Source organism: Ursus maritimus, unplaced genomic scaffold, assembly GCF_017311325.1.
Source record: "Ursus maritimus isolate PB19 unplaced genomic scaffold, ASM1731132v1 scaffold_9, whole genome shotgun sequence".
Classification (NCBI taxonomy): domain Eukaryota; kingdom Metazoa; phylum Chordata; class Mammalia; order Carnivora; family Ursidae; genus Ursus; species Ursus maritimus.
The window spans coordinates 20,833,588-20,861,384 of NW_024427107.1; the positions used below are offsets into that span (position 1 = coordinate 20,833,588).

Below are 27,797 nucleotides of genomic sequence, written 5' to 3' on the forward strand. Positions count from 1 at the left end.
TAATTAGGTTATGGGATCAGTGAAATAAAGCCAAAATACATCAGTTCAAGAGTATGTCATTAACGATGTTTGTTCAAAGGAGAAACGTGACAAAAATATGTCATGGTACAGGGTAGGTATTTGGTTTTTGTGGTTTAAAGAGTACTACTTCAGTGATAGGGAAATGATCAAAGACTGCCTAGCTATAGTTACAGATGCTGTATTTCTTGATGATGATGATGATGATGATGATGATGATGATGATGATGATGGTGGTGGTGGTGGTGGCGGGGGCGACTCTACAGGACCAATAATGATATTAGCTCAAGATTGCACACACTGGGTCTCTGCTCTTTCCAGAGACAAGAGGAGCCCTTCCCTGGACCTCACTCGGACCCACTTTGGCTATATCCCTCCCCATGGTACAGAGTCCATATGGCCAAAGGCTTGCCCATCGATTGGGCGTTCCTGGCCTTCACATACAGGGAAGAGATGAGTGTCTGCGTTAGGTCTGTGGTCTCAGATGTAGACTGTGCTGTAGGTATTGCAGCTCTGGGTCCGGGGTCCGGCCAAGAGCAGGCTGTTTTCAGGGATGAGATGGAACTTGGACATGTGGGTTGGAAAAATTTAGGGGGAGGGGACGTGTGGGTGGGTGGGGAGAGGAGTGCTGGGTGCTGAGCAGGGCCAGGGGTGGGAAGAGAAGAGGGTGGCCTGGGTGCAGGACAGAGCCAGTGATGGGAAGAAAATGGGGTGTGTGGGGCACAGGGCAGGGCCAAGGGTGGGAAGCAGAGCAGAGGTGGCTGCCGCCTGATGACACTGAAAGGTGCCCCACCTGAGTAGACAACATCTGCTGGGAAGAACCTCGGCCCACTGCAGTGCTAAGACAGCAGGAGCGGGGGTGTCGAAATGGGGCTGGGAACACCCAGCACATGGAACACTTCAAAATATTTTCTTGTTTCCTCCATCATTTCTTACTGGACCCTTGAATTATTTAAAAGCATAATACCTACCTTCCAAGCCATTGGATGTTATAAAATTATTTTCATGATTTCTAGCCTAGTTCCACTTGACTGATAATACTTTTTTTTTTTTTAAGATTTTATTTATTTATTCGACAGAGAGAGAGACAGCCAGCGAGAGAGGGAACACAAGCAGGGGGAGTGGGAGAGGAAGAAGCAGGCTCATAGCGGAGGAGCCTGATGTGGGGCTCGATCCCATAACGCCGGGATCACGCCCTGAGCCGAAGGCAGACGCCCAACCGCTGTGCCACCCAGGCGCCCCGACTGATAATAGTTTTAATGCTGCACACCGCACATACCTTTTTACTCCCTGGGCCCTTTTTATATTTATATATAATATATATGCAATATATATTATATTACATATAATACTTACCACCTGCTGATAGGCTACCATTTATCAAGGCCATTTTACTACCCTTCTAAATTCTGTACTGTTTTTATTTTCTGTCCTCTTCCTAGAATGTAAGTCCCAGGATAGCAGAGATTTTTGCCCATTTTGTTCACTGATGTATATTCCTAGTGCTTAGAATAGTTCATGCTGCAAAGTAGACACTCAGTAAGTGTTTGCTGATCCATGAATGAACTCCAAGGTTGAGTTCCCTGAGGAAAAAAAATATATAAAAAAAGGCATCGGTGGCTTTCAAACAATAATTTTCTCTCCATTGAGACTTACCAGGACTTTCCTTTCTTCCTTCTCTCAGAGAACTACAGCACCTCGCCCATCCGGCCCAGGGATGAGAATCCTCCCCTTCAGTTGGAAGAGTCATTCAAGACATGGCAGCCATTTTTCCCACTCCTTCAAGCTCCATGCTGCCTTTCCCTGTTGTCACCCCTGGTGCCTCTGGCTCAGCCCATTTGCACAAAAGTTTGCTTTGGGAAGAGGACTTTTAGCCCCAAAGGTCACTTCAGTTTTCAGATACTCTGAGAATGAAACTCTTCTATACTGAAGACATTGGCTTTTAAGCCTGGGTTATGTGGAGAAGACAGAGGACAGAGGCACATGGGACTCGGGAAAGAGAGGAAGCAAAAACATGCACAGAGTCTTCATTAAATACTTGATTTCAGGGCGCCTGGGTGGCTCAGTCGTTGAGCATCTGCCTTCGGCTCAGGGCGTGATCCCAGGGTCCTAGGATCGAGCCCCTCATCGGGCTCCATGCCACTGGGAGGCTGCTTCTTCCTCTCCCACTCCCCCTGCTTGTGTTCCCTCTCTCGCTGGCTGACTCTTGCTCTGTCAAATAAATACATAAATCTTTTTAAAAAATTAAAAAAAATAAATGCTTGATTTCTTTGGTTTGGTTGTGATAGTGTATTCATATTCTACCCTTTCTCCATGGAATGATTTAGCGTGACTTACAAAGATACAGATATCTAAGCTCTGTGAGAGCAGGGACTTGGTTTTGTTCATACCTGTATTCATAGCTAGGCCTGGGACATGGTAAACTCTCAAGTGTTGGCTGAATCAAAGAATGAGTGAATGGAAGCTCAAATATTGGGCTCTGTGGGTTAAAATTGGATACTCACCCACCTGTGGACACAGCGAGCCAGAGGGAGTTCTGGCTTCCTTAGCTCTGTTTTGTGGTTTGATGGGCACTGGCCCTTCAAGGTCAGGTTAAGGCTAGTTTGCCCGAGAGGAGTATTGTGTGTATGTGTGTGTGTGTGTGTGTGTGTGTGCATATGTGTGTGTGTGTGCATGTAGGAGCTTGGTTGTCTGTACCTTTGGTTGGGGTCAGACTTTGGTTGGGTTCTACATTTCCTCATTACCCTATCCCCTGTGTGACTACCACTACAAATCCAGCAAGTAGAGCCCGACAGGATCTTCAAGGAAGAGCAAAAACTCTCCAAATCCAGTAAGCCTCCATCTCCCCAAAGAGAGTACATCCACACTTAGTATTGTCATTTAGAAACAAGTACCATATGTGTTTAGAATCTTGTTACAATCTCTTCCACTTTGGATCTGCTTTAAATACCAAACTATGAATGAGGTCGGTGCCCAAGTCTCTAAGATGTTAGGGAGCTGTAGCCTTTCCCAAGAAGGGAGGCACGTTCTCAGGCACAATCTAGACCCACCTCTGTGTTGTTGGGTCGCCTGCATTCTCCGCTGTCGCTGCCGATGGTTGGCTAGCTAGCAGTGTGGGGCTGTCCTCGGGGGTGAATGGAGAACTTTTATGAGAGACTTAGGGAAGCATCGAATGTCTCTCTTTGACAGCCTCTGGACCCTCACAAGCACCTACTAATGAGGAACACATCACTGTACAAGTAACTGGGCTTCCCTTTAGTATGAATTAAATGGTTTGTCCCCTTTCAGAGTTGGCTCTTAATTTTTTCCAGCTTTCTTTTTCTGTGTCCTTCCTTCCCTTTCTGTTTCTCGATTAAAGGGAAAAAAAACCCACCATAATCCCTTTTCTGATATCTTAAGAAATACCCTAATATAACCTATGTGATTCCATTACAGGTAGTGAAGTTCTGACTTCAAAATGAATTGTTGAATCAAATTCTGCACACTAATGAAGGAATTATCCTACAAGCTTCTGCCAATAGCAAATATGCCAAAATTATGCTACAAAACACATTTCTCAGAAAACCAAACAAAGGAAATAGGAAGGAACAGGCAAAGCCCTTCTTTCTCTTTTATTTCCCCCTGTTGCTTAATTTTCCGCTTTCATAAGGTCATTTGAAAAATGACAAGATTCTAGAGACTTGGGCCTCTGCTTATTTGATCATATTTTTTGTAGTTCCTTCTCTCTTTACCTTCTCCATTATGGCTTGTGCTCACTTAGAATCTGAACAATGTTGTTACCAGATGGCCTTCCAGTGGCATCACCAAATAGGTCTTTCCTGGAACAGCCTGCAATAAGATTCTAAAACACAGTTTGTAATTCTCAAAGGGTTTAGTGAGCATAGATGCCATCTTCTCTGGGGAGGTTGAGACTTCCTGCATTTGAAGAGTTTTGGGTCTTTCTCAAAGGAATTGTTGGCTCCACTTGCAGGGAAGTCACAGAGGCAATGGGGTAACAAATGAAAATGGAACCCTCCATTCAAAACATGTGGGCCACTTCCCAACACCCCCGCCCCCAGTCAAGCAAGTTCCCCTCTTTTCTCTAGGAGAAGGGAAGTGGGTTTGGCTATGCAAAGATGGGGATGGGGTGAGTGAATGCAGGAGAGAAGGAGACAAAGAGACGATGAGGGAAGAATGGAACAGAATTTCTAGGCCCTAGGTGCTGCCGGTTCACCCCAATGGAGCTTGTGTCTAGAGTGATGGCCTGAGGTTTGCTATCATAGATTGGGCTTGGGCTCTCTCTTCCTTGGCCTTGCCACCCTCAAGCCTTCCAGCTCCCTCATCTCTAGGCCCTTACTCACGGGACGTTGTGGCTGAGTTCACTAGAACAAGAAAGAACACATTCAGTTTCCATCTGAGCCTTTCTGCATAATTTTTGGGAAATTCAAGAAGAGGTAAGAAAAGGGAACAGAAAAGAAGAGAAAAGTGCTTTAGGTCTCTGTTTCTTAATTTCCCTTCAAGAAATCTCATCAGTTGAACGCTTCCTTAATGGGTGAGTAGCTTGGATTTCGCCTGAGCTAATTAGGTATTGATGTGGAGCTGTCAAGTTCTGTGGTTGGGCGTGATACCCGAGTACACAGGATCCAAATGAACTAAGTTTGTATTGTTTTGTCTATGTTCCTTTATTTCCAAAAATTTAAATCAAATTCTTGGAGCTTTGACTAAAACAGTACACCAGCAAAGAAAATAAATGCGTTGCGAGTGAAAAAAAGGAACCTGCTGTTTGATTTACATCATTTTATTAACGGGTTAGTCAACATTTACTCAGAGCCTACTGGGCACAGAATGTAATAGACATGTGGGAAAATGACAAAAGATATGGGAAGATATTTTTTTCTGCCTGTAAAAATCCAACTAATTTAGTCTAATGAAAGACACCAACTAAAGACATCTGAGAACAGCCGAGAATACAAATAATGGGAACCTGGCGATGTTTGCTAAGGACACATTAGTTTCAATTGTCCATGAGTGCTGCAGGGCTGGCTCGGTGAGTGTGTCCTTAGACCCAGGTTGCAATGAAGCCTTCCACTGGGGGTGTTGTAGTATCTCCCTGGCTAGAATGAGTCTAACAGCAGACCTCACCTCTATTAGCCACTGCAGGAACAACCATATAGCAGAGCGTGGTGACCCTACAGGGCTGGTTTCATAACCGTAATACCTGATTTTATTTAACCAATGATACAGTCATGGCCATTTGGGGATTTCTGCCACAGGCTCTGTGACTTACCAGCTCAAGACTCTTCTATCTCCTTTATTTACTTATTTTTTTAAAGATTTTATTTATTTATTTGAAAGAGAGAGCAAGAGAGCACAACCAGGGGGAACAGCAGAGGGAGAGGGAGAAGCAGGCTTCCCACTGAGCCGGGAGCCCAACGCAGAGCTCGATCCCAGGACCCTGGGATCATGACCTGAGCCGAAGGCAGAGACTTAACCATCTGAGCCACCCAGGCGTCCCTCTTCTATCTCCTTTAAAGTCAGAAGAAAGAGAAGTGACACTTTGCTCTGAAGACACCACTGGTAACACTCAGTCTCTCTTGTGCCTCTATTTGCCCAGCTCAGATTTTTGTGGCTTTTATGTGAAATTAAGCGTCATTCTGGATAAATCTGATTTTTCAAGAGGAGTGTAGCTTCCTTATCTGTGCTTCCTGCAGGAGGAAATCTGGAAAGCTGCTGACAATCTGGCCAAGAACTCTATTTAGAATGAGAAAGTCTACAGGATGGGTCCTGACTTGTGACTAGTGTTTCTAGATCCTTCCGGAACTGTCGTATTAAATGCCTGTTCTTTTGAGTGGGGTGCCTTTGAGGCCCCCTGAGCAGCTCTGAATAAGGAGTCTCAGAACACCTGTGTGGAAGGACCAGATTTGTCTTAAATCCATTGTGGATCAATATTTTTACAAATAATAAATAGAAAAATTCAATTAAAAAAACCTCCAAAGACGTACAAAACATAAGTTCAATTCTTTCCTCCTTCCTTCCTTCCTTCCTTCCTCTCTCTCTTTCTTTCTTTCTTTCTTTCTTTCTTTCTTTCTTTCTTTCTTTCTTTCTTTCTTTCTTTCTTCCTTTCCTTCCTTCCTCTTTCTTTCTTTCTTTCTTTCTTTCTTTCTTTCTTTCTTTCTTTCTTTCTTTCTCTCTCCTCCCTTCCTCCCTCCGCCTTCCTTCTTTCCTTCCTTCCTTCCTTCCTTCCTTCCTTCCTTCCTTCCTTCCCTCCTTCCTTTTTTTTTTTTAAATTCAGCAGACATAAAACTCTTCTGTCAAATTGCCATAAAAGTTCTAAATGCTTACTTTGTTTCTGTACTTATCTCATTGCAGACTGGTTACAAACAATTTGCGGAACAGAACAGGAACTGGTCCCTGGGTTGTAGTTTGAGTAGCATTGGCTTAAAAGATGAGGGGGCTGTGAATTATTTTCAAAGTAGGAGTCTTTCAACTAATTGTTGGAGAGCCAGAGAGCAGACCCCTTTTAGCTGATTTCGTGTAGCTTTTTATTCTGATTTAAATCAGACCTTGCAAATTGAAATCAACCATGTTTGTCCTTAAAAGCCAGTTGCCGTCTTTCCTGGCCTCCGAGCTGGGATGCAGGCTCCTTCTGGACACTCCAGTAGAAGTATTTCACGCAGTGTCTTATCTCTTTTACTGAACTACAAGGTCTCCTTCGACAGTGCTCAACAATATGGGGAGGAGGAACAAAATGATAAAGTAATACGAAGTATATGCCCTGGAAAATATGTAAGCACGTTGCCTATCAGATTTACAAATATCGCTGAATGAGTATCCCAGGAAATGTTGCTCTCACCAATGTCTTCACAGGAGAAAGACTTGTAGAGAAAAAAAGAATATACTCCGTCACTAGACCTGGCACAGTATACACAGCTTCAGGCCACGATTCTCCATGGAAAGATTAGGGAGATGCCCTGGCACCAAGGAAGGAGCCCAGGAGCCGGAGTCCCCAGGCCTCGCACCATGTCTTGGGGGCCCTGCCCTTCCTGCCTCCTGCACCCCATGGCGCGTGTATCCTGGGTGGGCCTCCCTCACCCTCTGCCTCAGTTGTATCCATCCTGGGCTTCTCAGTTCAGCACTGGTTTTCTCAGAGAGGCCTTTCCTCCTCTCCCCCGCGTGCTCTCTTTATAAGTAGAGGGATTTCTCCCTTTCTAGCGCTTATAATTCTCTTTGTATTTTTGTATTCAGTTACTTGTTTTGACACTTTAAGCCTGGTGAGGGAGGGAATCATGCCCGGGTTGTCCCTTCCCCGCATCTGTTGGGATTGGCATAATGCTTGCAACTCGGGTCCCAATCGCTGTTTAGTGACAGTCCGGCTACAACAACCACGCTACGTGGCACCTTTTCTTTTCTCTCCTGATTTTTCCTCATAATCTTTTCATTCAGTGAATTGGGTTTGATAGGGTGGAATCATAAAGAGACTTAATTTTATCTGTTTCATTGTCCCTTCAAACCCACTCTGTGAGCTCCTTTTCTTCCTGACACTAGAGATGAACTTAGTCAGGTCCTGTAGCTTGTAAAGTCAGTTGTGGGTCATAAAAAGTCACTTGCAGGGCGCCTGGGTGGCTCCGTCAGTTAAGCGTCTGCTTTCAGCTCAGGTCATGATGTCGGGGTCCTGGGATCGAGCCCCACGTAGGGCTCCCTGCTCAGCGGAGAGCCTGCTTCGCTCTCTCCCTCTACCCGCCCTCCATACTCGTGCTCTCGCTCTCAAATAAAGAAATAAAATCTTAAAAAAAAAGTCACTTGCTGTCATGAGAGCTGACATATTAGTAGTTAAAGCTGAAAGCAGGGGCCTGAGAAAAATCTGCGAATGTTTGCCCAACTTTGGTTCCTCGGTTGGAGGAGCAGCCCTGGGGCCCCGTGCACAGTGGTCCCGGAATGCCTGCACACAGTGCCCAGTGAGGGGAGGGCTGGGGGCAATATGCCGGCATCCCCGCCATCCTCACCGGCACTTTTCCAATTGGATGTTCTGCAGACTGGGGTGGGGTGGTGGTCTATGCCTGCAAAACTGCCTCCCAACCTCTTCCCCCAAGCTGGGAGGCGTCCAGCACCTGCTGTCCACATGGGAGTTGAGGCCTCACAAGGATCCCACCAGATCCTTTTAGGCCTTAGGTCCCTAAGTGAAAATGAGGCAGAGGGAACCTGGTACCACCCTGTTGCTCTTCTCTGATGACACCAACACTTCCGAGGACACAATCTGACCAACTCTTTTCAGTCTTTATTTTATCTTCTTTGCAACTTAGGACACTGCTGAGCACTTCCTCCTTGAAGCCCCTTCGCTTGGTTTCCACAACCTCTAGAATCTCTTCACCTCTTCCCATTCCCCCTCAGACTCCCTCAAGGGTTTGTCTTTCATTGATTACTCTTGACACATCCATGTCCCCAAGTTGTGGGCTCAGTCTCTTCCAAGCCATGGTTGATTCCTTTTTTCAGTGATTGATCAATTCATTCGCTCACTCATTCATTCATCTTCTGACATTGTACATGAAGCCTGAAGTAAATTCTCATGATTCAAAACTCAACCTCAAGGTAAGTTCCTCAAGGGAGACTTCTCTCAGCAACCAGACAGTCCGGTTCAAGTTCATCCTTATACCTGAGGTATCTTATACTGGAGATCCCTGGTATTTGTCCCTGCTCTAGAACTTTCCCCATGGTTGATATTATTGTCTGGGATGTCTGCCTCTCACACTAGACTGTGATCCCGTGGAGGTAGGGACTGTGTTCTAGAAATTTTTGTATCTCTGTAATATCCAGAAAAAAGTCTATTAGTGTTATTGAATAAATTAAAATACTTCCTAAGCTATTTTACTTTACATGATTAATATACTATACTAAGAACTTCATCTTTGCAAAACTCCTTAGAAGGAAGGACACTGAGGATCAAATCAAATGACCCTCTTCCAAGGGCAGGCGTGGCTGGAGGAGAAGGTTATGTGATGGGACATAGTGAAGAACAGGCATTCGATCAAACAGACCTGTGTTCAAAGCCTGGCTTTGTCACTTACTATGTTCCTTCATCTTTCTGAGATTCGGTTTCTGTAAAACGGGGCTAAGAGTGGTCCCTATTCATAGGGTTTCTGTGGAGGGTCAAAATGAGGTGGGGGAACACTTAAAATAATAGTTGGGACATGGTGAGACTTCAGTAAACGCTACCAATTTTTACTGAATTTCATACAATCAAAGGATTCACCAGGTTTTTAAAAACCTTATTTTCTGTACACTAAGAAAAATGCTGAAACTGTGACATGCCATTGATTGAAAAACCCCACTCTTAATCCAGAGATGCTAAAGTATGGGGGGAGTACATTCTAGAATCAATAAAGTGCAATACTATTATACCTTATGTAAAAAAAAAGATTGTGGAGGATAAATAATGAGCTGTGGGAGGGTGTTTTGGGGACTGAGGCAGGTGAGGCCGATCCTTTGCTATATGAGGATATAAAAATGCAAATATCTTTTCCCCATTTCTTGCATTTCAGATGCAAGACGCTAGCCACTGGAGCCCTGCTGCACACAGGGAACTATGAAGACGCAGTGTAATTAATATAAGCTATCCTCTCAAGAACAGCCATTTGCAGAGCTAAAGGAGAGTCAGAGCAGGGTAGGAACCCATCACAATGAAGCTTCTCTGAAATGAGAATCACTAAGGGTAAAATATCCTGCATAACCGGTCGCATCAGGCTTTTAGGCAATTGGTAATATCAAGAAGAAACACATTTCTAACGCTTTTAAAGCCAGATTCAGATCAGGGAGTGAAGCTCTCAGGACCGACGCTCCCCTCGGTGCCCGCCCTGGGCCATTCTATCGCATCAAATCACAGTCACGTGCAGGTCTTCTGTTTGGAATTTTGAACTCAGTGTGTGAAATGCAAGAGTACTATTTTAGATGCAAAGGCAGATCCTGAAAAACAGCTGAAATAATCAATGCGGGGGGAAAAAAATCACGGGCTGAAAGTCTTGCCTTTAGTAGAGAATTTGCGACACGAGGTTTTTAAAAAAAAGGAACAAATGTCAAGGGCGGCTGGGTTAATGAGTACAGAGAGTGCAGCTGCTCTTACCTCTGGAGACGAGAGCGCTGACGTGGCTGGAGCGTGAGCGGAAAATTAGGGTGGTGATTGCAGCAGCCCTAACGGCCACTTACTCCGCATCGATATATAATGGGGTGTGATTGGCACCGCCTCCCCAACAAGAGATGCCGGACTGTAATTAGAATGTTGGCTCTCATCAAAATACAGTAAAACAAGGAAAGCAGTGATTACGTAAACCTGAAGCTGCAGTCCACAAGATGGCTTTGCTTTCTAAATTCTTTATTGTTTCAGTGTTCATTAAAAAAAAAAATAATAATCCACCGGCCATGCAAAATTGAGATGTTCTATAATAAAGGAATACAGGAGATGAGCCTGAGCTCTCCATATCATGGCCAGTGTTAGAGATGGGCTCCAGAAATTTCGATGAGAGTCACTGTGGAGTATTTCTCTGCAGAAAGAGAATTCTTTTTGCTAAATGGCTATCTCCCAAGCTCCGTCGTATTCCGGGGGACCATTGTCTCTGCACTGAGGCAGAATTGACCCACCGTATCATAGTATCCACAGAGAGGTGACTTCTAGGTGTGAACCGGGGCTTTGTACTCACTGAGTGCAGTCCTGTAAGTTCTTTTTGAAGATAAAGTTGAACCAAGTCTTTGTTTCTTTTCTGTTTTATTTTTTTTAAGATTTATTTAACTATTTGAGAGAGAGTGAGCAAGTGTATGTGTGGAGGGTGGGGAGAGGAAGAGGGACAGAGGTCAAGAGTCTCCAGCAGACTCCACACTGAGCAAGGAGCCTGAGGTGGGGTTTGATCCCACAACCCTGAGGTCATGAACCTGAGCCAAACCGGTCACTCAACCTACTGAGTCACCCAGGTGCCCCAAGCCTTGCTTATTTTCTTTTGAATTTTTCAAAGCTTCCCATGTGTATTAGGATTTAGATATCTTACCAGTCTTCTAACATTCCTGGTAGTCTTCTAGACCTTAATCCTACAGAATGGAATTTACCTTTTTTTCCCTTAGATTTTTATTTAAATTCTAGTTAACGTAAAGTGCAATATTGGTTTCAGGAGTAGAATTCAGGGATTCATCACTTACATATAACACCCAGGGCTCATCACGACAAGTGTCCTCTTTAATACCCATCACCCATTTAGCCTGTCCTCCACCCACCTCCCTCCATAAACCCTCAGTTCCTTCTCTATCATTAAGAGTCTCTTATGGCTTGTTTCCCTCTCTCTCTCTCTTTTTTCCACCTTCCCATATGTTCATCTGTATTGTTCTTAAATTCCACATGTAAGTGAAATCATATGGTATTTTTCTTTCTCTGATATATTTTGCTTAGCATAATACACTATAGCTTCATCCAAGTCATTGCAAATGGCAAGATTTCATTCTTTTTGATGGGTGAGTCATAGTCCATTGTGCATATATACCACATCTTCTTTATCCATTCATCAGTCGACGGACATTTGGGCTCTTTCCATAGTTCGGCTATTGTTGATAATGCTGGGTTATAAACATCAGGGTGCATGCATCCCTTCAAATCAGTATTTTTGTCTCTTTTGGGTAAATATCTAGTCGTGCAATTGCTGGGTCATAGGGTACTTCTATTTTTAACTTTTTGAGGGACCTCCATACTGTTCTCCAGAGTGGCTGCACCAGTTTGCATTCCCACCAACAGTGCAAGAGGGCTCCCCTTTCTCCACATCCTTGCCAACACCTGTTGTTTCCTGTGTTGTTAATTTTAGCCATGGAATTTCACTTTTTAAAAACCACACTTAATTTTTCATTCTTCATATACTTAGATATAGTAGAGACCCTTTCAGATCTAAGTAACAAATGACCAGCATCTTATTGTTCTGTTTGTTTGTTGTGAATGAAATCAGCAAGAAAGAGAAAAAGGACCACTCTCATTGGTCAGGGCCACTCTAATCAGGTCAGGTCACTACTAACCTAAATTAGTCTGGTAAAATCGCTTTTAAAAAATTATTCTCTAATCGTTCTCACAAGAAAGCTTTATTATAGTTTCTCGTATTTGATGAAGGAAAAAAGGATTAGTCCAGGAGTCAATCAGCAAGTAGAAAACAGAGTAAGGAGCTTAGTCTACAGATTTTAGTCCATTTCATGCATTAGCCACACTTTTGTGTATATCCCACACACTGGGACAGCCAGTCCTTCCGGTCCACTTGCAGAATTATAATTCGTAGGACATTTCATAAGATTAGTTCAAGTATATTGATAAACACTGCTTGTAATACACTCTTTTCTTATCCCAGGTAAATATTCTCATTCATCTGATGGAGTTTGATTCTTCCCATCAGAAGGTAGGGGAACTCCAAGCAACTAAAAATTCTCTAGAAGTTGTATACACCATCTAAATGAAACTATGGCATCATAAACCCTAGGTATGTGATTTTAAAAAAATCATTCTTTAGAAACTATACATGCTATTTGCTGCTTTTATAATTGTTAGATCACCTAAGTGTAAATGATTCAGCACAGACTTTGATGTTCGATTTATGAATTTTGTGCTGGGTAAGGATGCTTATCGTCTTGCAATGATCAAATGGCTGTAATGTTGGCTTGAACATTTCATGTAACTTCATTGGCTTGCTTACTCAAGGTAATAACCATGGGACACTGTACTTGCGTTAGAGAGCATGAGTGCTCAAAATGGGTATAATGGATCATATATGGAGAAGTAGGAACAACTAAAACGACTTAATACTATTAGCCATTCCTTTGTTGTGTTTGTCACAACCTTATGAGCCGCCAGCTAACAGCATGAAGCATAGAGCTATGCACAATTTATGTGCGCTATCTTAGTTCACAGAACTACCTTGTGGGGTAGGTGCTATTATGTATCTCAGGAAACTGAGGCATAGAGATTAGATCACACAGAATTATCAGTGGAGGAGTCAAGATTTGGACTCTGGTCTGCTAGTCTTACTATGATGTGCCTATTAATGTTAACCGAATCAACAAGGTTATCACTTGAATTGGCTGAAGTTTGAATCTTCGAAAGAGAATATGTTTTTTTTCTTTGGCTCACTTGCCCTCAAAGTTACTAATAATCATGATTTAGACTATGTGGTGGACCGAAACCTCTTAATTTTTTGTTCTGATTTGTTTGTTTTCAGGATACCCAAATGTTTGATTTCAGCCTTAAACACACACAGTATTTTCATTAAAAAGTTAGGCTAGACAAATTGGCTTAGCCTTTTCGTGAATGGTATTGAATAAAGCTGGCACGTAGATACCTAGTAGAGCTTTTTGTAAAGCAAGTCATGCTTAAACCCAGGACTACTCTGTCTTTCTAAGTACGAGGCTCTCCGCTGTCTTCACAGGATAGAGTGAAGCCATGGAGGTGTGTTGCTGTCTGTAGATGGCTAACAGGTTTAAAAAAGTGCTCAGTAACCAGATTAACAAAGCACTATTATTATGAACTTGTCTTCTTGCCTCATTTCATCCTAGTGGATTGAGCTGTATACCCAGGGTTTCTAAAGCACCTAGAGACTTAGTCCAACCCCATTCACTCTCTTCATGACCTGGGTTACCAGTCTTTCATTTTCCCAACTAACACTTGTTAATGTCTGCTTTGAAATTCCCAAACCTGTCTTGTGTTGAAACTTTTATAGTAGATGACTCTTAATTGAGTCACCTATCACAACAAGGGTGATCTTTAGAGAGAACCAGCTCTTTAAGAATTACCCTAGAATTTCCCCCAGGATTACTTTAGAAGCCACTCCTTTAAAAATGTTCACAGGTGGGCACGCCCCACTGGCTGCAGCCCGGCACGTCCCGCCGCCTCCTGGTCTCCCGTGGCCACCCGCCTAGGCACGGCACAGGGCCTGGCCTCACTATAGCAGCAGCACGGCACAGCACACTCCACTTCATGCTCAGCAGCAAAGCTGATGCGAGACCAGTGTACAAGGCCTCCAGTCCATTTTCCAGGAGCAAGGAATGACAGAGTCTACACAGCTGGCAAGGCCATGCTTATTTAGCTACCTACATAAACAAAAACGGCAGCTTTGCCAGGTTGAGAATTTACCCACATGAATTGGTGGTGTTGGACCTTCAGAGTTATGGTGGTGATTCACAAGGCCAAGAAATTGGCAGTCTTTTGAACAAAGTAGAAGAAAGAATGAAAGAACTGAGGACAGCATAGGGTGGGGGAAGCGATTACCCCCCTAGTTTGAGGAGGGGCCATGGACAGATACTGGCTCACTGCTAATGGTTGCCTGGTTGAGTATGACATAGACAAAATGGTATATGATGAAGATTCACCTTATCAGAACATTAAAATTCTACACTCAAAGCAATTTGGAAATACTCTCATCTTTGGTGGGGATGTTAATCTGGCAGAGTGATTTGGATATACCCAGGCCCTCATAGGCAGTGGAAGAAGACTACAGTGGTAAAGATGCACTGATTCTAGGGGGTGGAGATGGGGGCATATCATGGGAAATTGTCAAACTGAAACCAAAGATGGTCACTACGGTAGAGACTGACCAAATGGTGGTCGATGGATGTTAAGAAATACATGCGAAAAACATGTGGCGACGCCGGAGACAATCTTAAAGGAGACTGCTCTCAGGTTCTAATAGAAGACTATTCCAGTGCTGAAGAGATACGCCAAAGAAGGGAGAGAGTTTGATTATATGATTAATGATTTGACAGCAGTTCCAATCTCTACGTTTCCAGAAGATTCCACAAGGGAGTTTCTCAGACTGATTCTTGACCTCTCAGTAAAAGTACTGAAACAGGATGGGAAATATGTTACACAGGGTAACCATGGCAATTTGATGGAAGCCCTGTTACTCCATCAACAGCTTGGGCGCCTGTATTGTCCTGTGAGATTCTTAGAGGTCGTCTCTTCCATCACACTTGGAAATGTGGGTATTTTAGTTTGCAAGAAAGCTGAACCTTGAAGACCAGTATCCCCTAATCTTGTGCTGCAAATAGCCCTCCTGACCCTCATATGCTGTACGTGACAGGGAAATGAGTCAGGCAGTGGTGAATTCAAGTTTTTATTGATTATTAATTTTAAAAAAGCAAGTGGAAAAGTATATTTTGGTGAGGAAGGGTGTTACTTTTTAAAAAAAGTCAGCTGAAGGATGATTAGACAAGCACAAGCAAAGGCTGCTAAATGCATGGAAACCCTAGAATGTGATTTTTGTTCCTTTTTGTGTGTGTGGGCTTTTTGTTTTTGTTTGGTAGACTTCAAATTTGTTTGGAGCCATGAACATCATTGTTTTGTCCTGGAGGGAAATTCTTGATGGTGGTTCTTTCCCCAAAATTGACTTAGATATTAAAATTTGGTGCTTATAAGAGAGTTAAGAAAAAAATGAATAGCAATGCTTTGAATAAAATTGAGAAAAAAATGCAAACAGGTGATCAATGTAACTACCACTTCTTAAGAACAATTTTTATCATTGTCCATATGTAGACAGGCAGAACTAGTTTTCAGTGAAAACATTTGGAAACACCTTGCAGATACAAGGTATCAATGGCTATTGCTAACAAAATTTCTCTCTCCCATTTCTTCATCTATACAAGCTTTGCTTCAGGATTAGTTCTGATTTTGACTGTGTAGAATTACTTAATTTTAGAAGAATGCACTTAATATTTCCGTGCCAGAATAGTCCACCTGGACCACCCACAACCATATTCTAAAATGCAATCAAAAAGGCATTTTACAGAGGCAGAAGACTGAATCCCAAAATGGCAAAGCAACTAGTTCAAGGTTACTCAATGAATGTGACAGCTGTCGCGGGTCATGGTCCTACATGCTTGCCATCAGGCTTCCAAGATGACATGAGGCTGGGTGACAGTGACACACACTGCACGGTCTGGAGGCCAGCAAAGACTTTCCTGAGAGCATCTGGGGCGAGGGGCTCTAGAGCTTATATAATTTACAATTATACTTGTGTATATATGTGTGTCTGTAAAGTTTTAGCTACATACACAGGGCTTTTTCCTTTCCTTTTCCTAAACCTATGGTATGGTGCGGTGTAGAACACAATGCTGTTAAGTAATTCCATAGAAAGAAGTTTGCACAGCCCAGAGCTGGGAAATGCTGCATGTTATATGTCCCCATTGCAAACATTCTTGGTGGATCAGGAAGCTTATTGGCCTATAAAGGGCTGAACAGTCCTGTAGTAAAGAAACACCTTTTAAGTTTAACTCCGTAGTCTCTGAATTTGGTTATTAACCATTTTTCCTCAGTAGCTCTCATAAATTATATGTAACTAATCCTTGATTTTGCAGAACACTTTTTTGGGAAAGGCTATTCTAAATGTCTATCAAGAGTATACTCTTTAAACATGGTACATTTTAATGAGATTATATCCTAAGATAGCATAAAAACTTGCTGACAATAAAGAAAACGTCCAGGATACAGCTTGTGAAAGTAAAAATTTTATTTTGATTTATCTCTCAATGTATAGTTCAATATAATGCCAGCTTTTAATGGCAAAAATTTGGTTCCACTGAAACTCCATGATGCTATAGAGAGCTACTACTTTTTCCAGGAAGTAAGTAAACAGCTGGAAATAGAAAGCACAACTTTCTAGCAGCATGGCAACTTATTAAACTGCAGACCTAACAAGCCTGCAACTTTTATACTAAAAATGGCACAAACATGAGCTGGTGACAAAAGTGAGAAATGGAGAACAAGATGTGAACACCAAAAGGAGCAGTATAGGTACTGTGAAGACAACAAAAAACCAAATATAGCTATAAGAATTTTTAAGGATAATTATAGAAAAGGGAACCAAATGTTTTACTCAAATGTTTTTTAGAGCCTTTCTGTAGAGATACAAATATATATATATATTTATCCAAAAATATGTTTTATACAGATAAATGCTTCTCAATTAAAGATGGGACCAAAGCTATAGTTGTAACATAAAGCACTGTCTTTTGTAAGACTATTTATCCAACTGAATTTTCAATTTAAGATTAGTGCAGTAAAGGTTTTCCAAATATAATTACCCAACATTCTTTTTTATAGGTATAAATCAAGTAGGCATTATTTTCAAAAAGGGTTTGCAGGTTAAACAATATTTTTCTAAGATGCTGTGCATATCGACCTTATAACAAGCCCCATTAAGAATCATTATTAATAAACATCAAAAAGGGCTATAGTCAGATTTGCTTCTTTATAGTAAATATTTAATTTTCTGATTTCCAGTTTACAAGTGTTGAAATGCACAAGAAAGATTTTACTTCACAGGTACTTTTATGTTCATATATTTTGATTCAATATATATGGCACTAAATCTTCACACATCGTAACCAACAGTATGTTTTTTTTTTTTTTAAATGGGGATGTAACATTAACAACCATTACCTATAAAATAAAGCACACAATTATTTTAGTGAATTTACAAATCTTTTTTCCCAGGTGTAAAGACTACAAAAATTCCTAAAAATTAGAGAACACTGAGAACATATTAAAGTTTGACCTCCAACTTTATAGTATTTCCATTTTACCCTGAAAGATAACTTAAAAAATATGACCTTGCTGGAAGAGGCCACCTTGCTAATATAAAAAATTGGTGAGAGCAAGAAATTTTATCACTGATATGTAGAATTTTTGTAAATAGTTCTCTCTCCAAATCATTAGAAAAACATTCAAAGATAAAAAACAAAATAAAATATGGTGGTGGTCCCTAAACTATTTTGAAGGCAGGTAGTTTAGTCTAAGCTAAAATATTTTTCTCACTCATAGTAATCATCTTTCCCTTAAATGCCCTTTAAAAAAATGCATGAAACAGTACAATAGCAAGAATCAAAGAGCACAAACTGTATTTTCGAGGACAGAAAAAATCTCTAGTGCTGAAAGATATAGTAAAAAGCAGATTTCTTTGGGGACATTAATCAATTAAGATTATAATTCATTATGAAGATTTCTCTTTTCTATTACGGGGAGAGTCTGCTCCATTTGAAGTTACTGTTCCATTTACACCGTTTTCTGAAAAGACAAAAGAATCAGTATTACTCTCTTTTATAAAGAAATGCAAATAATATCATCTTTATACATAAAAGTATCTTCAGAAAAGAAAATTTAAAAACCCAATAAATATCTGTATGCCCTTAGGTAAAACTTATTTAGCAGTAATAAATCTTTACCAATATTTAACCAATCATAAAACTCAGTAACATGTTAAACACAATGAACTAAAAGTAGCAAATTTTTAAAAGATTTTATTTATTTGAGAGAGTGAGAGAGGGAGAGAGAATCTGAAGCAGACTCTGCGCTGAGCACAGAGCCGGATGTGGGGCTCGATCCTACAACAGTGAGATCATGACTTGAGCCAAAACCAAGAGTCAGACACCCAACCAACTGAACCACCCAGACACCCCTAAAAGTAGCAAATTTTTAAAAGAGTAACTGTCAATTGCATCTCAATAAAAAATAAAGCAATTACTATTGAAAGCAGAAAAAAGTGAGAGAGAGAAGACAGAAAACTCTAAAAAACAATAACAAGGATTTTAAAATAGTCGTCTTAAGAGCAGTACTTTTGGGAGCAATAAAGAACCTTTTCACATTTGTCTGTAAACAAAGTTCTTGGGGATGTTTCCTTTTAAGACATAAAGTCAGTGTTTAGGATAACTCTTATGTTCAGGAGTGTACTATGGCTGCCTTCTTCAAGTTATGATGGAGATATCTATCGACCTATAACTATTGTTAGCCTAGCCCTCCCTCCAAAAATATCCATAAACGTTGGAATACAAAAATGGCTGTTTGAAGGAAAAAAAACCCCAAGGCTGCTCTGTGTATTTCTCCCATACGGTATTTGCCAATTACTGAATGTGCACGCACAAAACGAGACTCAGAGAAATCAAGCAGAAAGCATTCCTATGCAAGTACAAAGCTAAACAGAGAACTGGTTAGTCTCATAATGACAGGATGAAAAAATCTGAATCCAGATTCTGTCAGAGAAGACAGACTGTACAAATGGTTGATGTTCTAGGAATGAGGGCAAACTGGAAACAGACCAGCTTTGACAGGATAGAATGATCCACCCATATTCAATCCAGAGCCTCTATAAACTCATCTACAACCTACACACGTTTTTACATAAAAGTCCAGTATTCAATTAAAAATTACCAGGCATCCGGAAAGCAAGACCAAATGACTAAAAACTAAGAAAGAAAAATATATCAGGAATAGATCTTCGCTCTTTTCAGCCAGCACCAAGTTCTGGGCGTCTGTTGGGACAACTGATACAAGTCCTGCAAAACCAGGGGCAAGAGAAAGCCCTTCCACAAGAAGCAGAAGTAGGAGCTGGGATGCCCTGTCCCCCACCCAAAGTCGCAATCTGGGGAGGCAATAAGAAGCACCCTGCCTTGAGGCTGGATGTGGAGAACTTCTCCTGGGGCTCTGAGTGTTGGAAGCACCAAACAGGAATTACTGATGTCTACAAAGCATCCAATAATGAATCAGTAGTCCACACCAAGACCCTGGTGAGGAACGGTACTGTGCTCACTGACAGCACATCATCCTGACAATGGCATGAGTCCCACTATGTACTACCTCTGGGCTGCAAGGAGGGGGCTAAGTTGACTCCTAAGGAAGAAGAGATTTTATAAAAAAAAGAATCAAAGAAAATTCAGAAGAAATATAATGAAAGGAAAAAGGCAGCCCAAATTAGCGTCTTCTGGAGGGGCAGCTCCCTCAGGGCAGGCTTCTTCGGCGCGTCGCTTGAAGACCAGGCCAGTGTGGCTGAGCAGATGGCTACATGCTAGCAGGCAAGAAGCTGGAGTTCTATTTGAGGAAAATCATGGTCCAGAAAGCAAATAAATCCTCCTCCCTCCTATCTTCAACTCATGTCATAAATGTGTTTACTGCTGAAAAGAAAAGAAAAAAGAAAAGAGCAGAGACGAGAAAATAAAAGAAAAAGATCCTCAGGTGGCCCACATCTGGAGTTATCAGACAGGGACATGAAAAGAACAATGAGTAATAAAAATAAATGAAAAGATGGAGAATTTCATGAGAACTAAAATCTTTAATCCTAGAACTGGAAAATACAGTAACAGAAAATATAGACTTAATAAATGCATTTAATAGATTAGGCACAACAGACGAAATCAGTGAACCAGCAAAAATACTTAGATTGAAACTCAGAAAGAAAAGGGATGAAAAATATAGAAAGCATGGACAGTGTACAAAGGAGTCCCAGAAGGACGGGAGAGAGAGAACGGGGAAGAAGAATATTTGAAGAAACTATGGTCAAGAATTTTCCAAAAACGATAAAAGAAGCCAAGCCAAGATTCAGGAAGCTCTGTATGACAGAGAACAGGATAAATACAAAGAAAATCAAACCCAGGCACATCACAGTATAATTCCTAAAAACAAAGACAATAATTATCAGACACTTACATCCAATTATATGCTGTTGACATGAGATGCAATTTATATTTAAGGACAAAGAAAGGTTTAAAGTAGAAAAATATAGAAAAAGATACACCATAGCATTTTACCAAAAGAAAGCTGGTGTAGCTATAGTAAATTCACACATTTACTAGAGATGAAGACGGACAATTCAGTAAGAGGAAGGCACGAATTTAACAGGAATTTATAACAACCCTAAATTTTGATTTACCTATTCTACATCTTCAAAATATTTAGAGCAAAAACTGATAAGCTACAAGTGGTCAGTATCTCCTGCAATAACTGACTGAACTAACAGAACTCCTTCTACCAAATCAGTAAAGATATAAAAGATTGAACAATACAACTAACAAATCTGACCTGATACATAATATCCAAGAGATTCAGAAAACACATTCTTTGAAGTCTAAATGGAACATTTACCAAAACTGAACAAGTGCTGAGCCATAATGAAAGTCTCAACAAATTCCAAAGAACTGAAATCATTCAGAATATGTTCTTTAGCCATAATGGAATTAAGCTAGAAATCAGTAACAAAAGGAAACCAGAAGATGCCCAAATAGTTGTAAATTAAACAATGCATTAATAAATGACCCACGAAATGACCCTGATTTCAAAGAAGAAATCAGATCAGACTGGAATTATATCTTGAAGTGAATGATAATGAAAAAGACATATCAAAATTTGTGAAATTCAATTAAAGCATTGCTGAAAGGGAAAGTTTGCCTTTAATTGCAAGTAATTCACAAGACGGACAGAAAATCAATGATGTAAAGATCCATCTCAAGAAGGTAAACCACAAATAACAAAACAGCAAATCAAGCCCAAAGAAAGGGAAATAGGAACAGAAATCAATGATATGACTAAGAAAATCAACAAAAAAGCCCACAAATGTTAGTTCTTGGCTGATGGGGAAAAAAAAAAAAGAGAGAAGGGCATAAATTACTCACATAAGAAATAAAAAATACCACTATTCTACACAAATTAATAAGAGGATATTATGAGTAATTTTACCAATACACTTGCAAAGTTAGATGAAATGAAAAAATTCCTTGAAAAACACAACTTTCCAAAAGAGAGACAATAAGGAATAAAATCTGAATAATCCTACTATCTATTAAAGAATGTAAATCTATAGGTAAATATCCTCCCCTAGAGAAGACTGTAGGTTAGGTGGCTTCACTGGTGGATTCTTCCAAACATTCAAGTAAGAAATAATGCTGATATCACACAAAGGATAAAACTGCCCAATACTTTTATTTATAAAGCCACCATAACCCTGACACCAAGATCTGATTACATTACAAAAACAAAACCAGGCTAATTAGAGGCCAGTCTTTTATATGAATGTAGGTGCAAAAATTCTAACAAAATACTGAAGACACCAATCTACTATAAGTGATATATTATCATCATCTTGAATTTATGCCAGAAATGCAAGATTGGTCTTACATTTGAAAATATATACATTATAAAAAAAACCACATCAATATCCTTTATGAATATAGATATAAAAATGCTCAATAAAATACTAGCAAGTCAAATCAAACAACATCTAAAGAGGATTATATACTGTGACCAAATGAGATTTATCCCAGGAAGGCATTGTTGAACATTCAAAAATCAATTAACAGTAATACATGATATCAATAAAATGAAAGACAAAAACCATTTGATGATCTCAGTAGACGCAGAAAAGGCAAGTCACAAAATCTAACATCCTTTCATGATAAAAATACTGATGAACTAGAAATAGAAGGGAACTTCCTCAAGCTGTTAAAGGCATTTAGGAACACCCACAGGTAACATCATACTTAAATGGTAAAGGACTAGATACTTTTCCGATAATATCAGGAACAAGATGAGCATGTCTGCTCTCACCACTTCTACTCAACATTGTTTTGGAGGTTCTAGCCAGGGCAATTTGGCAAGAAAATGAAATAAAAATCATCCAGATTAGACAGGAAGAAGTAAAACTATTTCCATCTGCATATGACACGGTCCTGCATACTGAAAACGCAGAGGAATCCACATAAAAACCCCACTACTAAATAATAATCCTAAAAAGTTCAGCGATGTCGCAGGATAAAAGATCAATATGGAAAAATCAATTGTATTTCTATATACTGGTAATATACAATCCAAAAATGAAATTAAGAAGACAATTCTATTTATAATATCATCAAAAAGAATAAAACTTAGGAATAAAAAAAAGTGCAAGATTTATAGACTGATAACTACAAAATTTAACTAAAAGAAATGAAAGAAGACCCAAATAAATGGAAGGACATCCATGTTCATATTGTTCAAGGAAATCGACAGATTCCAAGTAATCCATATCAAAAGCCCAGCTGGCTTTTGAGAAATTGACAAGCTGATCCTAAAATTCATACGGAAGTGCAAAGGACCCAGAATAACCAAAGCATGAAAAAGAACAAAATGGAGGGCCCACATTTCCTGATTTCAAAACGAACTTGAAAGCAACAGTAATCAAGACAGTGTGGTACTGGCATAAGAATAGGCATGTAGAGTAACAGAACAGAATTGAGAGTCCAAAAATAAATTCCTACTTTTTGATCAACTGATTTCCTCTCCCCACTGAAAACAAGTTATTTATCCTGCCCTGTGAGCACTTGATTAACTGATTTTCAACAAGGGTATCAGGACCACTCAACAGAGAAAGGTTAGTCTTTTCAACAAATGCTGCAGGGGACAACTGGGTATCATATGTAAAACCAATGAGTGTAAAATGGTGCAGACACTTTGGAAATCAGTTCAGCAGTTCCCCCGCAAATGTTAAGTATACAATCACCATTTGACCTAGCCATTCCATTCCTAGGTACATACCTAAGAGAGCAAAAACAGGTGTTCACACAAAAACCTGTACATGAATGTTTACAGCAGCATTATTCAATTAGCTAAAGAGTAGAAACAACCCAAATGCCCGTCAACTAATAAGTGCATAAACAATCTGGTATATCCATACAATGGAATAGTATTTGGCCATAAAAAGGAATAAAATACTGGTATTTGCTACAACATGTAGAAACCTTAAGTACAAGCTAACTGAAAGAAACCAGTTGCAAAAGATCACAATTTATATGATTCCATTTATATGAAATGTCCAGAAAAGGCCAATCCAGAGACAGAAAATAGATAAGTGGTTGTCAGAGGCAGCGGTAAGGATGGGATAAGAAATGACTGCTAGTGGGCATGGGGTTTCTTTTTGGGGAGATAAAAATGTTCTGGAATTAGTGGTTCACACACTTTGTGAATATACTTAAAGACTACTGAAACATACACTTTAAAGGATGAACCTTATGGTATGTGATTTAGATCCCAACAAAGTGGTTATTAAATAAATATCACTGAAAGAAGTTAAAGATAATCTAGGTAAATGGAAGTATATACCATATTCATGAGCTAAAGTGCTCATTTCTCCCTGAAATGATCTATAGATTCAATGTAATTCCAATCCAATATCCCTGCAAGAGTTTTTTTTTTTTTTTGGGGGGGGGGAAGGGGGTGGAAATTGACCAAGATATACTAAAATTTATATAAAATGCAAAGGCCCAAAAGTTGCTGAGACAAGCTTGAACAGGACATGGCTGGAGGATATAAACTATCAAATATGAAGACTTTTAAGGAGCAAATCAGAGTTGATATTTTTAAAACTTGAACTCCTATGTTACAACTCCCAAGTATAACTCCAAAGACTAGTTGAAAAAATTACTGCAATGTCAATGCATTTTCAGTCAAAAGCCAGAAGGAGAAAAGAGTGTAGATGCAGGCTCAAACATGAAGGATCAAGCAATCAAAAGTTACAGAAAAAGCTGTTTCGCTTGGAACTAAAGGCAGATGGGAAGGGGCTGTAAAGAGGTTTTGTTTTTTAAGTATGAGTAAGATGCTTGAAAGCATAAATTACCGCTCTCTGGGTTAATTATTCACTACTAAAATGGCCCATATACACTGGTCTAGTGGAAAACCTGGGAGGGAGAAATTTAGTGGGCAGCTTTTGGGGAATAACTAACCCCAGGGAATCAACAAACTGTCAAATGGGGTAGGCTTCACTTTGCCTCTGATTTTGCTAAAAACAGAATAAAATTTTCTTTAAAAGATTTTAGGGGTGCCTGGGTGGCTCAGTCAGTTGAATGTCTGACTCTTGGTTTCAGCTCAGATCATGATCTCAGGGTCGTGAGATCGAACCCTGCATTGGGCTCTGCACTCAGCACAATCTGCTTGTCCCATTCCCTCCCCCTCTGCTCCGTCCCCTGCTCGTGCGCACAGCTCTCTCTCAAATAAAAAAAATTTTTTTAAAATCTTAATTAAGTTTAGAATAAGACCACACAACGTCTTTTTTTTTTTTTTTTTTTAACGTTTTCTACTTCAGCTTTCCCACTGCTTACTGAATACAAACCTGTTCCTTTTCTAGAAGACCTGCCTTTAGTCACTGTTGGTTTCTTCTTCACAGCTGGTGCCTGAAAAGTAGAATGTTCCCTCCATCTCCGAAGCTGAAAATTAATGAACTTCCACATCATGAATGCTTGGGTAATGCAAATGGATGCCAGGACAGCAATTCTGAGGATATTAAAGTTAATAAACAAAAAATCAGAGTATATCAAAGCAATGCCACTGAATGAAGTATTGTCTTGCATTGACAGGATTAACTTGGTGTTAAATTCCCAATGGTGACAAGATGATGTTAATAAACAATTATCCCATTAATACTTAATCTCTAAATTCAAAGAAATCCCTTAGTATTTCAATTCAGACACACGCAACTGCAGCAGGTTTGAAATCAAATGAATGTTTCTCCCGTATTTGTCTCTTTATTTTTTAAAGAAGATTTACATCATAAACGGATAATACATACTATATAGCAGTACAAAGTGAGAAAAATGTTAAACTGGCTGTACCTTACAGCTAACACATTGAAGTTCCCAGCACTGAAATCCAATTTCTGATTCTCTGCTCTTGCAAGGCCAAAGCCAACAGTGAGTACTGAAAGAATTAAAGTCAGAAGTCTTCCCAAAACAAATAGAACTGCCCACAGAGAAAACCTGTAAGAAAAATGTCCTAAGTCAAATTCATAAAATTGCAATGATATAAGTAGACTCTAATAGGAATCAGGTTCCTACTAAGTAAATGCAAATTAAAATCACATTTGTTATTGTTCTGCAAAAAGATTCTGAAGTAAAATGTTTGGGATATGCTATATATTGTATCACACTCTTGGAGATATAGAACATAGCATATTTAAGATTCTAGGAAGTCCAGTAAAGAAATAACTGATTTTTTGTTTAGCTGATCTTCTTTTTTTAATATAAGTATCATTAATGATCCTCAAAACTACTGGTACATAGAACAATTTTGAAAAATGCTAGACAAAACAAAAGCTGTCCTGTTAACACAGGACACCCAATTCCCACTTCATAGGTCTAGTTTTACTTTTCTTTTTTTTTAACAAGTCATACTGCTCCAATTCTGTTTTCAGTCCAATTTTCCCATCAAAATATTTTAATACTTTTTAGGCTATATAATCTATTATTTCGTGTTCTTCTTCCCTATGCCTATTATCCTTATTATCACTTCCCTATTACTCTTCCTCCAAAAGAAAAACATGGATTAAACAAAAGGGCAATTATAACAGAAAACTAAACCCAAAAAAACTTTCAAAATTACAAGTTCCAATGTAACATCTCTCTAGCTAAGAAGAGACTCCATTTTAGAGAATAAAATACCAGCCTGAATTGTAAAATTGTTTTGTTTTATTTAAAGCTACTACTAACAGCTTACAGAGTGATATAATTGCCCCTGGCATGGACCTTGGCAATAGCACAGCCCTTGGCAACACAGACATTGACCTTAATTACACAAGAAGCAGAATGGCTAAACAACTTACCCTTTCTGATACTTTTCGTCACTAAAATAAAACAGGCGGGAAATGTGGAAAAGAAATTCAACAAAATAATGTAGCACCAGAAGAACAAGTCCTAGATGATTCAAGCTGTTAAAAGGACAAATTTAAAATGTAAAGATTATCAATTAAGACAGACTGACCCACTATCTACCCAGTCCATTTACACATCCAAGCAAAACCCTAACTTACTTTAAAAGATAAGCTCCAGCAATGTGAAAGAGGTAAAGACCAATGTAGACAAGCTGACGAGGAATATCTTCCTGTAAACAGAGATGCATTATAGATTAAAACACACGGAAACATTTCTCTGTGTGGCATATTGTACTGTTTCATGAAAATTTTATTATAGATTTCACATACACACACACTAAATTATGATGTAAAATCTAGCAGTCACAAATGTCTGTAAAAACTGACAGTGTTAAACTCAAACACTTGTTAATTTATGAAATGCATATCCATCTCACTTCTACTCTGGTTTTTGCTGTGTTCCATGTATATATGGAACGTAGTCATAGTAGCCTGACATATATACAGCATCAGGTTATATGAAACCTGATTAGTAGTATTCATGCACTACAGCTGCTAATTGTAATTTTTTAAATGGAGAGTTGATGTTAAGTGGACTGAACTGTATGCCTCTGGAACCTCACTAAACTCGTCTCGGCATCTAGTACAGTAGAGTGCAGGTCTCTATTTGCCCTCTACTTCTCCTTCTACATTTCAGTAGTTACTTCCCCAAATCTTTGGAGAAAGAGTAGAGATTTTACAATTGTAGTTTTGAAATTGAAAACTCTTCTCTGGTAGGAATGGTACAAAGATCAAGTGTTAGAAAGGTAGAACACAAGACAGGTGAGTAGCACTATATATGCTACTATGTTTTGGGACTCTCAAGGTGGGAAAAAATCCAAGACATGATACCAAGTTTACAGTGGTTCTTCCAATTGGAGAGAGAAGGATCTCTGAAAATAAGCTGTCTTAATTTTTAAACTTCCAATGAAATATTTCTCCCTACAAAAGGAGAGAGGGAGGGGCGCCCCGGGTGGCTCAGTTGGTTAAGCATCTGGCTTCGGCTCAGGTCATGATCCCAGGGTCCTGGGATGGAGCCCCCCATCGGGCTCCCTGCTCACAAGGGAGTCTGCTTCTCTCCCTGCCTCTTCTCTGCCCCTCCCCCCACCTCATGCTCTTTCCCTCTCTCAAATAAATAAAAATCTTTAAAAAAAAAAAAGAGAGCAGGAACAGAGTCAAGACTAATACGCTGAAGTTCAACCACGTGGGAACCTTTTCTGGCTCTTACAATCATCTCAGAACAGCTCACCTGCAGTGTTACAAATGCAATTTCACATGCTATGAATAGAGGTGTCACTGTATATACACGATTTACACATTTCCCAG

At 39.9% G+C, this 27,797-nt stretch overlaps 1 protein-coding gene and 2 pseudogenes across 2 annotated transcripts in view; 2 read left to right on the forward strand and 1 right to left on the reverse strand.

Moving 5' to 3' along the window:
• The first annotated feature begins 414 nt into the window (after positions 1–414).
• On the forward strand, positions 415–14,988 carry LOC103681278 (annotated as a pseudogene).
• Positions 14,989–16,478: 1,490 nt separating this feature from the next.
• Positions 16,479–27,797, reverse strand: part of TRAM1 (translocation associated membrane protein 1) — a 30,905-nt gene continuing 19,586 nt past the window's right edge. For both annotated transcript variants that reach the window (XM_040625578.1, XM_040625577.1), the window contains exons 7-11: positions 26,592–26,662; positions 26,385–26,489; positions 25,399–25,542; positions 24,900–25,060; positions 16,479–18,058 (exon numbers count right to left, since the gene is read on the reverse strand). In XM_040625578.1, coding sequence (XP_040481512.1) covers positions 17,985–18,058; positions 24,900–25,060; positions 25,399–25,542; positions 26,385–26,489; positions 26,592–26,662 — 555 coding nt within the window. In that variant the 3' untranslated portion in view covers positions 16,479–17,984. The remainder of the gene's footprint in view (positions 18,059–24,899; positions 25,061–25,398; positions 25,543–26,384; positions 26,490–26,591; positions 26,663–27,797) is intronic.
• LOC103681271 lies at positions 18,723–20,129 on the forward strand (annotated as a pseudogene).